Below are 12,383 nucleotides of genomic sequence, written 5' to 3'. Positions count from 1 at the left end.
AGTCTCCAGCCAGAGCACGTCCACTCCTTTTTTTTTTTTTTTTTTTTTTTTTCCAACCAACTAATCTTATCAATTCCTTTTTTAGAAAGGAATGTATATATACATTCCTTATCAACATACATTCCTTATCAATTCCTTTTTTAGAAAGGAATGTATATATACATTCCTTATCAACATACATTCCTTATCAATTCCTTTTTAGAAAGGAATGTGTATATACATATATATACATATATATATATGTGTGCGTATACACACACACACACACACACACACACACATATATTTTTCTTTCTTTAAAATTTAAAATTTCTTTAAAATTAGTTTCTTCTAAGAAACAAAAATACACCCAAAATCAAGTGGGTGGCTCTGCTCTATTCATCAGTCTAATATATATATATATATATATATTATATTTTTCTTTTTTTTTTACTTTTATTTCCTTCCACCTTCTTCTTCCCCCAGTTTTGGATCTCTTCTGATTTGGTTAGCATACATTTTTCTGAGGTCGTTGCCACCAATTTACTATTTTAGTTTCTTGTTCATATATTCTTATCTGGATAAAATGACAAGTTGGAAAAACCGCAAAAAAAAAAAAAAAAGAACAAGAGGCAGTACTGACAGCTGAAACTAATCAATATGGATGTTGGAAATATGTCAGAGCTAGAGTTCAGAATGATGATTCTCAAGGTGCTAGCTAGGCTCGAAAAATGCATGGAAGATATCAGAGAAACCCTTTCTGGAGAAATAAAATCCCTTTCTGGAGAAATAAAAGAATTAAAATCTAACAAAGTTGAAATTTTAAAAAAAGCTATTAATGATGTGAAATAAAAAATGGAGGCTCTTACTGCTAGGATAAATGAGGCAGAAGAGAGAATTAGAGATTTAGAAGACCAAATGATGGAGAATAAAGAAGATGAGCAAAAGAAGGACAAACAACTACTGGACAATGAGGGGAGAATTCGAAAGATAAGTGATACCATAAGATGAAACAATATTAGAATAATTGGGATTCCAGAAGAAGAAGAAGAAAGAGAGAGGGGGCAGAAGGTATATTGAAGCAAATTATAGCAGAGAATTTCCCTGTTATGGCAAAGGGAACAAGCATCAAAACCCAGGAGGCACAGAGAACCCCCTTCAGCATCAATAAAAATAGGTCCACAGCCCATCGTCTAATAGTAAAACTTGCAAGTCTTAGTGACATAGAGAAAATCCTGAAAGCACCTTGGGATAAGAAGTCTGTAACATACAATAGTAGATATATTAGATTGGCAGCAGACTTATCCACAGAGACCTGGCAGGCCAGAAAACTGGCATGATATATTCAGAGCACTAAATGAGAAAAACATGCAGCCAAGAATACTATATCCAGCTAGGCTATCATTGAAAATAGAAAGAGAGAATAAAAGCTTCCAGGACAAACAAAAACTGAAAGAATTTGCAAACACCAAACCAGCCCTACAGGAAATATTGAAAGGGGTCCTGCAAGCAAAGAGAGAGCCTAAAAGTAGTAGACCTGAAAGGAACAGAGACAAAATACAGTAACAGTCACCTTACAGGCAATAGAATGGCAATAAATTCATATTTCTCAATAGTTACCCTGAATGCAAACGGGATAAATGCCCCAATAAAAAGACACAGGGTATCAGAATGGTTAAAAAAAACAAAACCCATCAATATGCTGTCTACAAGAAACACATTTTAGACCCAAGACACCACCAGATTTAAAGTGAGATGGTAGAAAACAATTAACTGTGATAATGGACTTCCAAAGAAAGCTGGGGGGCAATCTTTATATCAGATCAATTAGATTTTAAGCCAATGTATAATAAGAGATGAAGAAGGACACTATATCATACTCAAAGGGTCTGTCCAACAAGAAGATCAATTTTAAATATCTATGCCCCTAACATGGGAGCAGCCAACTATATAAATCAATTAATAACAAAATTCAAGAAACACATCAACAATAATACAATAATAATAGGGGACTTTAATACCCTCCTCACTGAAACAGGTCATCCAAGCAAAAGATCAACAAGGAAATCAAGGCCTTAAATGACACACTGGACCAGATGGACATCACAGATATATTCAGAATATTCCATCCCAAAGCAACAGAATACACATTCTTCTCTAGTGAACATGGAATATTCTCCAGAATAGATCACATCCTGGGTCACAAAACAGGTCTCAACTGGTACCAAAAGATTGGGATCATTTCCTGCATATTTTTCAGGCCACAATACTCTGAAGCTAGAACTCAATCACAAGAGGAATGTTGGAAAGAACTCAAATACATGGAGGCTAAAAAGCATCCTACTAAAGAATGAATGGGTCAACCAGGAAATTAAAGAAGAATTGTAAAAAATTCATGGAAACAAATACAAATGAAAACACAACTGTTCAAAATCTGTGGGACACAGCAAAGGGGTCCTGAGAGGAAAATATATGGTGATACAAGCCTTTCACAAGAAACAAGAAAGACCCCAAGTATACTACCTAGCCGTACACCTAAAGGAGCTGGAGAAAGAACAGCAAAGAAAGCCTGCACCCAGCAGAAGAAGAGAAATAATAAAGATCAGAGCAGAAATCAATGAAATAGAAACCAAAAGAACAGCAGAACAGATCAACGAAACTAGGAACTGTTTTTTGAAAGAATTAATAAGTATGATAAACCCCTGGCCAGAATTATCAAAAAGAAAAGAGAAAGGACCCAAATTAAAAAAAATCATGAATGAAAGAGGAGAGATCATAACCAACACCAAAGAAATACAAGCAATTATAAGAACATATTATGAGGGGCGCCTGGGTGGCTCAGTGGGTTAATGCCTCTGCCTTCGGCTCAGTTCATGATCCCAGGGTTCTGGAATCTAGCCCCACATCAGACTCTCTGCTCAGTGGGGAGCCTGCTTTCTCCTCTCTGCCTGCCTCTCTGCCTACTTGTGATCTCTGTCTGTCAAATAAATAAATAAAATCTTAAAAAAAAAAAAAGAACATATTATGAGTAACTATATGTCAGCAAATTTGACCGTCTGGAAGAAATGGATGCATTCCTAGACACATATAAACTACCAGAACTGAACCAGGAAGAAACAGAAAACCTGAACAGACCCATAACCAGTAAGGAGATTGAAGCACTCATCAAAATCTCTTCAACAAACAAGAGCCGAGGGCCAGATGGCTCCCCAGGGGAATTCTACCAAACATTTAAAGAAGAATTAATTCCTATTCTCCTGAAACTGTTCCAAAAAATAGAAATGGGAGGAAAACTTCCAAACTCATTTTATGAGGCCAGCATTACTTTGATCCCAAAAGCAGACAAACACCCCATCAAAAAGGAGATATACAGAACAATATCCCTGATGAACACAGATGCAAAAATTCTCACCAAAATACTAGCTAATAGGATCCAACAGTACATTAAAAGGATTATTCACCATGACCAATGAGATTTATTCCTGGGCTGCAAGGTTGGTTCAACATCTGCAAATCAATCAATGTGATACAATACATTAATAAAAGAAAGAACAAGAACCATATGATACTCTCAATAGATGCTAAAAAGGCATTTGACAAAGTACAGCCTCCTTTCTTGATCAAAACTCTTCAAAGTGTAGGGATATAGGGTACATACCTCAATATCATCAAAGCCATCTATGAAACACCCACAGTGAATATCATTCTCAATGGGGAAAAACTGAGAGCTTTTCCCCTAAAGTCAAGAACACAGCAGGGATGTTCATTATCACCAGTGCTATTCAGCATAGTACTAGGAGTCTAAGCCTCAGCAATCAGACAACAAAAAGAAATTAAAGGCATCCAAATTGGCAAAGAAGAAGTCAAACCCTCACTCTTTGCAGATGATATGAAACTATATGTGGAAAACCCAAAGACTCCACTCCAAATCTGCTAGATCTTGTACAGGAACTCAGTAAAGTGTCAGGATATAAAATCAATGCACAGAAATCAGTTGCATTTCTTTATACCAACAGTAACACAGAAGAAAGAAAAATTAAGGAGTCGATTCCATTTACAATTGCACCCAAAACCATCAGATACCTAGGAATAAACCTAACCAAAGAGGCAAAGAATCTATACTCAGAAACTATAAAGCACTTATGAATGAAACTGAGGAAGACACAAAGAAATGGAAAAACGGTTTCATGGTCATGGATTGGAAGAACAAATATAGTGAAAATGTCTATGCTACCTAAAGCAATCTACACATTTAATGCAATCCTTATCAAAATCCCATCCACTTTTTTCAAAGAAATGGAACAAATAATCCTAAAATTTATATGGAATGAGAAAAGACCCCGAATAGCCAGAGGAATATTGAAAAAGAAAGCCAATGTTGGTGGCATCACAATTCCAGACTTCAAGCTCTATTAGAAAGCTGTCATCATCAAGACCCTATGGTATGGGCACAAAAACAGACATACAGGTCAATGGAACAGAATAAAGAGCCCAGAAATGGACCCTCAACTCTATGGTCAACTAATCTTCGACAAAGCAGGAAAGAATGTCCGATGGAAAAAAGACCGTCTCTTCAACAAATGGTGTTGGTAAAATTGAACAGCCACATGCAGAAGAATGAAAGTGGACCATTTCCTTACACCACACACAGAAATAGACTCCAGATGGATGAAAGATCTCAATGTGAGTCAGGAATCCATCGGAATCCTTGAGGAGAACACAGGCAGCAACCTCTTCGACCTCAGCTGCAGCAACTTCTTCCTAGAAACATCACCAAAGGCAAGGGAAGCAAGGGCAAAAATGAACTATTGGGACTTCATCAAGATCAAAAGCTTTTGCACATAAAGGAAACAGTCAACAAAACGAAAAGACAACTGACAGATGGGAGAAGATAATCACAAATGATAAATCAGATAAAGGGCTAGTAGCCAAAAGACCCCGAATATCCAGAGGAATGTTGGAAAAGAAAATCAAAGCTGGTGGCATCACAATTCTGGACTTCAAGCTCTATTACAAATCTGGAATCATCAAGACAGTATGGTACTGGCACAAAAGTAGACATACAGATCAAATGAACATAGCAGAGAACCCAGAAATGGACCCTCAACTCTATGGTCAACTAATCTTTGATAAAGCAGGAAAGAATGTCCAATGGAAAAAAAAGACCATCTCTTCAACAAATGGTGTTGGGAAAATTGGACAGCCACATTCAGAGGAATGAAACTGGACCATTTCCTTACACCACACACAAAAATAGAGTCAAAATGTATTAAAGACCTCAATGTGAGACAGGAATCCATCAAAATCCTTGAGGATAACACAAGCAGCAACTTCTTTGAACTCAGCCACAGCAACTTCTTCCTAGAAACATCACCAAAGGCAAGGGAAGTAAGGGCAAAAATGAACTATTGAGATTTCATCAAGATCAAAAGCTTTTGCACAGCAAAGGAAACAGTCAACAAAACCAAAGACAACTGGCAGAAGGGAGAAGATATTTGCAAATAACATATCAGATAAAGGGCTAGTATCCAAAATCTATAAAGAACTTATCAAACTCAACACACAAAGAACAACTAATCCAATCAAGAAATGGACAGAAGACATGAACAGACATTTCTGCAAAGAAGACATCCAGATGGCCAACAGACACATAAAAAAGTGCTCCACACCACTCAGCGTCAGGGAAATACAAATCAAAACCACAATGAGAGACCACCTCACGCCAGTCAAAATGGCTAAAATTAACATGTCAGGAAACGACAGATGTTGGAGAGGATGTGGAGAAAGGGGAACCCTCCTACACTGTTGGTGGGAATGCAAGCTGCTGCAGCCAGTCTGGATAACAGCATGGAGGTTCCTCAAAATGTTGAAAATAGAGCTATCCTATGACCCAGCAATCGCACTACTGGGCATTTACCCTAAAGATACAAATGTAGTGATCCGAAGGTACATGTCCACCTGAATGTTTATAGCAGCAATGTCCACAATAGCCAAACTATGGAAAGAACTTAGATGTCCATCAACAGATGAATGGATAAAGAAGATGTTATATATATGTATGTATGTATACACACACACACACACACACACACACACACACACACACACACAATGGAATACTATGCAGCCATCAAAAGAAATGAAATCTTGCCATTTGTGACAACATGGATGTAACTAGAGGGTATTATGCTGAGTGAAATAAGTCAACCAGAGAAAGACAATTATCATATGATCTCCCTGATATGAGGAAACTGAGAAGCAAAGTGGGGAGTTTGGGGGGTAGGGAAGGAAAAAATGAAACGAGATGTGATCGAGAGGGAGACAAACCATAAGAGAATCTTAATCACACAAAACAAACTGAGGGTTGCTGGGGGAGGGGTGTGTGGAGAGGGTGGTTGGGTTATGGACATTGGGGAGGGTATGAGCTATGGTGAGTGCTATGAAGTGTTTAAGCTGAGGATTCACAAACCTGTACCCCTGGGGCAAATAATACATTTTATGTTACTAAAAATAATTAATTAAAATAAATTGTGGAATCTGGCCAATTTAGATAATGCTATAAAAAGTCTCATCATGGCACCAAATTCTTGAATCATGGGCCTTAGGCACCAGTCATCATCTGTCAGTCTGGATTGTAAAATGCATACCAGTATGAATTATATTTAGAGAATTACGTTGAAAACACAAACCTGCTCTTAGCTTTCTTGGAAAGAGAAAAAGTAGTTAATTAAAAGGGATAAATCATTAAAAATAAATATAATTTTTACAGTTAGAGATATTACACCATATTCTAAAAATTATACTGAAATATTTCCCAAAAATGGAGGTAAGAACAACAAAATCACAGATAATATTGTAATAACTGATAATCTAAAAAACAGTTCTATTGACTGAATTTTGTTTAGAGTATCACACAACCTCAGGTATTTCTGACTTATAGTTTCTTAAGAAAAACCCTCCAACTCGTAATAATTAGTCACAGCTTCTGATTATTTTGCACTTAGAAGTAAATACTACATAGTGGTTTACCTAATTTTTGTATTACACGTCATTTTATTATTAGTTTTTAAAATATTATAAATTCAACAGGAAAAACATTAAAATGTAGAAGGTAGAAAGTGATTATTAATAATGGTGGAAAAAATAAAATATTCTCAATAACAAATACAGAATAGAGATTCCCAATTCTTTTCCTGAGGTCAGTCTCCTATATTCTGCCATCCAAAACACCAAATACAATTAACCTAAGTCAAGTCTTGGGTTTAACTCCAAATAAACCTGGATTTCTCTCTTTCTGGAGGAAAGTTTAGGTCTGTGCAGCAGTGTTAAAACTACTCAGTAAGGAGTTAAAGGGTTGAAAACTGAGGATGCTGTAGGAGAGAAAAGGATTATGGCTGGAGGTCATTTATAGTCCAACATGTGTGACTGACCAGGAGACATAGCCAATAACTAAGGACTCCTCATGCTGTAACATCAATTTTACTATCATTAGTAAATTTGGATTAAAAAGAACATTAAAAATTGAAGTATAATTCAAGAAAGGTAAGAAGGGTATTTTTCTAAAACTCTACCTAGCATGAAACTAAGAAAAGAAAAAGCCCTCTCAGAGTTTTAAATGGGTAAGTGTGGATCTAGAAGAGCTTTACAATCCAAATTATGTCCCTAGAACTCTGCTTACAGAAGGTAATATAAATGATCTCATACCGTAGTAGAAGACAACTCTCATATTTTGCAGACATATGAAATATTCAATAAAAAAATCAAGCAATAGTGATGTGTCTTCAAAAGCATTTTACAATTAAAAAATAGACTTTACGGACACATAATACTTATATAATGAGCATGAAAACAGACCATGTTTACATTTCCATGCCTTTTACTATATTTACTTGCTTACTTGACTGAATATTAACACATACACTCATACAATGTCATTTGACAAGAAGAGTTGAATAACATATTATGTGTACTTATGAGTTTGCTTCCAGAGGTCCTACAGTTTTATATTTAAAAAAGGAAATACTTAACACAATCATGGATAAATAATGAAATTCTCTGCCATCTAAATCATTATCCAATGACAATACACAACCTCACCTACCCAATTTAGAACAAGTGATTAATTTTACTTAGAAAACAATGTCACTTTTCAGCTCTTAGTGTAGGGACATACAATCATGACCTAATGCCTTTGTAATCTGCCCAGGGCATTTCTGGCTCTAATTGCCCAACACTGCTTAATTAACTAACTTAATTAACTGAGAGACTCTTAGGAGGCCATTAGATGTTGACAACAGGGAAGTTTTCTTTTGATTCATAAATAGCTCCATTAATACTAAAACCATATTCTTAAACATCAAAAAATAATGTACTCTTCTTACCAAAATAACTTAAATGTGAGGATTTGCTTATGAAATGCAAAAAAATAATGATCTGATTAACAATTAAGCAACAAAAATAGTATAAAGTAGAACTCAATTGTTTTTATGGTGACAACGGATGGACTATACCGTAATTTCAGAAGAAATATATGAGTAACACTACATTCAACTTTAACTCTTGTTTTGTGTGACAACTGAAAATATATTTTGAATAACAACCCTAATGGAGAAAAATAAACTTAGGTTTGCTTCTGTAATACTGAATTAAAAGTGTTCTATCAGAATTCATTTTTAAATAAAATTATACAGATGTTTCTTGTTTGTGCGAGTATCTGTCAATGTGTACAATAAGGTTGCAATTCTCTTATACCCTCTGTATAAGTTTTTAAAAATAAATGAAGATTGATTACCTTGTTCACAGAAACGGCCAGTAAAATGTAGTGGACAGTCACAGTGGAATGAGAACATATCATTGGAGAGGAAGACAGGATGGCAAGTGCCTCCATTGTGACACACATCCTCCTGGCACGTGGACGGCACTGCAAGAGGGGAGCTGAGGAAAGTCCATAGGGAGCCAACCCCTTCTGTTATACCAGAAGGAGCAACAGAGGACACTGTAGACAGAGTAGAATCCTGGTATCTAGGTTTATAAAAAGATCAGAAAACATAATGTAAGTAAAAGTACATGAATTTAAACAGAAATAACAGAAACTTTGATTTAAAATAAGACGAAATAAAAACAATAGGCATGCACAGTTTAACTGAGGGCAAACAGAATAATCATGTTTGTTTTTCAGTTGATGGGTTTATAAATGTTGAAAATGCCTAAACTACAGAATGTGACCCTAGATGGATCACAGAGTTGTAGTCAATCTATGTAGTTCTAAGAAGCTAAGTTAATTTCTTTTAAGTAATAAAAAACCTGGATGAATCAAATCCCAAAGCCTAAGAGTCATTTCTCTTATGTAAAATAATTAGAATTTGGCTAAACATAGCTCTACTTTGGCTATTTTAACCCTCATGAACCGAAGATCAAGAAATTAGGCCACATTACATTTTAGTGGTAAAACTGCTTGAACTTGATTTCATTTCTATATTTATTACTACAAATATGTGTTCTTCAAAGTGACTTGTATTCATTTCTAAAAGTGACTAAGAGGTACCTGATGGATGCCTATAAGTAATTCCCTAATTTTTTTTCCCACAGATTTTACTACCAGCTTAGTTTTTTTCTTCTTCTCAAATAATGCTGCAAAAACAAAATCCCTTGGAATTAAGATGAAGTTCCTTACTTTTACATTCAAAGCCTCTTGATAATGAATTTCTTCTTTGGTTCCCAGCCTATTTTATTGTGATCCCTAATAAGTACCTTAACTTCTCTCATACCCAATGAGATTACTATTCCTTAAAAACTCCAAACCTTCTGAGTTTTGGTAGTTTGTTTGAAATACTTTCTCTGCACTGTTGCTCCTCTCTTATCTAAATTTCACCTAACATGCCAAGTCAAGATCTGTATTATTTCCTCCACATAGCTACTTCATTGTTCCTGGTTCACTGAGATGATACTGGCATTTCCTTCATCTCTAAAATTCCATATGTTGTTGTACCACTCCTAGAATATTTTCCACTGGCTTGGAGTATATTTTTTATTTTATGGAGAGCCTCTTCAGCCAGGATGAACACTGGTCACTGTTTTTCAATCTTTCCTCCACACAAAAATTCCTCATTTTTGGGGCACCTGGGTGGCTCAGTGGTTTAAGCCTGTGCCTTCGGCTCAGGTCATGATCTCAGGGTTCTGGGATGGAGCCCCGCATCGGGCTCTCTGCTCAGCAGGGAGTCTGCTTCCCTCTCTCTCTCTGCCTGCCTCTCTGCCTACTTGTGATCTCTCTCTGTCAAATAAATAAATTCTTTAAAAAAAAAATTCCTCATTTTGGCAGAATTCCTTCTTCATAGTAAAAATTCTATAAATATTTGTTGAATTAATGCCTTCAGAGTACCCCTGAGTATTATACACTGTTTGGAAGCACTGTTTTTGGAATTTTCATTTAATGCAATCGTTAAGAGAATTATCCTTTTAATGTAAAAAATCTTGCTGTTATACAAATAACTACTTAACTAAGTAAATTTTTACTTTGTACATTGTCATAAAGATAAAACCTGCACAAAAGAAGTCAGTTTGAAGATATCCTCTGACTGATATTTAAAGACAAGTTATTTTTGCCATCTCCTGTATATACCCATATCAACTTATTAGAATAAAAAAAAGCTGAAGAAAGATAATTTATGAAAACATTTTACCAAAATTATATTAATGTGGTCAGTTCTTTTGTTTTACAATCCTTATGCAGCTTGAAATTCTTATTTATGGTATTTATCACAAGTTATTGCTATATATTTGTGTTTATGATTAAGCCCAACTGTCTCCTCTCTCCTAGAATGCAATTTCCACAAAGAATGGAAGGATCATCTCTGCTCTTTTCTTCATTTTATCCCAGATAAAAATACTTATCCCTAAGTAGGCTCTCCAAAAAATATTTTATAAATTAATTTGGATAACTTTTGTACATATGCAATGTACTATAGTAATAACAAGAATAATAGCAAGTGAAAATAATTTTATTTTGGGAATCAATTTCATAACTCCACTACACACAGCTCTTTAGTTTTATAAATAATATAATTTCTAACACTTTTGGTGCAATCTTATAATCAATTTTCTTGGATTTCATTCTATTAGATTAACATAGTTCTTCCCATTTGCACATAATGTAAGTTTGTCCCTTTAAGCTAACTTTCATCAAGCACTGCTAATTTGAAGTTCATGGGATTTTTTTACTCAGTATTCCACCTTCTAATTTGATAATTTGATTTTTAGCTTTACTGTTTCTGAATGATTTCACCATTTTGTCTATCTCTTGCTATTGACTTCATGAACTGCAGTCAATCATCTCTTTCAGGAATAAATTAGACTGAATTAAATGTCACTACTTCTTTCTTCCTCAGTAGTTGCTAAGAGAGGCTATGTCTCACCTGAAAAAAACCAGTATGTTGCACATTTCAGCTGCTAACTGATTATACAAAAATAATTACTATTAGCTGATCCATCAATTAAAACATCAGGACCATAAATCAAATTTTGAAAATAGCATCAATATGACATATTCTGTTATTAAGGTCAAATTTTGTATCTGATATATTACTATTAATAGTCCTTGATGTTTAGTATTTTTCTTAAATTATAAATTATATCAATCATTACTTATTTTACTGACTTTTTAAAAGATTATTTATTTATTTGAGAGACAGAGTGCACACACAAGCAGAGGGTAGGGGCAGAGGGAGAAGCAGACTTCCTGCTGAGCAAGGAGCCAGATGCAGGGCTCCATCCTAGGATCCCAGGATCATGACCTAAGCCAAAGGCAGATGCTTAACTGACTGAGCCTCCGAGGTGCCCCGTTATTTACCTGTTTTAGAACTAAAATAAATTTGATTCAATTTTTCATATATTTAAAAAGAAACAAACATTTCTTCTGATAACATTTTAGCTTATTTTCACATAAGAAGTTAAAAATATCAAGTAAACGTGGACATTTATTAAACCAAAATAGATGATGGTCATATTGATATAATTAGCAATGTAAAAAGGAGCACTTAGTTATAATTACTTTAATTCTAAAAATTATAAATGTATGAGAGCTTAGAAATAAATCAAGATTCAGGGTGTTCAAAATTGTCTTTTAAATTAACAATATTGTAAAACTTCATTGCCTTTCTTATGTAAATACTGATTTACTATCTAAAATAGTAAGTATAAAGAATCTGCTTGATTAACTCTTGGGTATCTTTGGACAAAGATATAGTGATGAACCAGTCATTGCTATAATAAGTAGTAATATCTAATGACCTTTTTCTGAATGAATTAATGATCGAATCATATGCTTTTACTCAAAATCAAGTCAGATCCCTAGAGAAAGGCACCTTGATATGACAGTGATTGCAAATCATGTGGAAGCTGTAGGTGGA

General features: G+C 34.9%; 1 protein-coding gene across 1 annotated transcript in view; it reads right to left on the bottom strand.

Annotated features, from left to right (window-relative positions):
• The window catches only part of LOC111152227 (eyes shut homolog (Drosophila)), a 1,631,332-nt gene that overhangs the window by 436,642 nt on the left and 1,182,307 nt on the right, over positions 1-12,383 (bottom strand). Inside the window, 1 exon segment of the mRNA XM_022510634.1 lies at positions 8,771-9,000. Coding sequence (XP_022366342.1) covers positions 8,771-9,000 — 230 coding nt within the window.

This window comes from Enhydra lutris, unplaced genomic scaffold, assembly GCF_002288905.1.
Source record: "Enhydra lutris kenyoni isolate GAN:26980312 unplaced genomic scaffold, ASM228890v2 scaffoldscaffold28, whole genome shotgun sequence".
Taxonomy (NCBI): Eukaryota; Metazoa; Chordata; class Mammalia; order Carnivora; family Mustelidae; genus Enhydra; species Enhydra lutris.
Note: the sequence above shows the minus strand (reverse complement) of the source record. Positions and strands in the feature narration are given on the sequence as shown.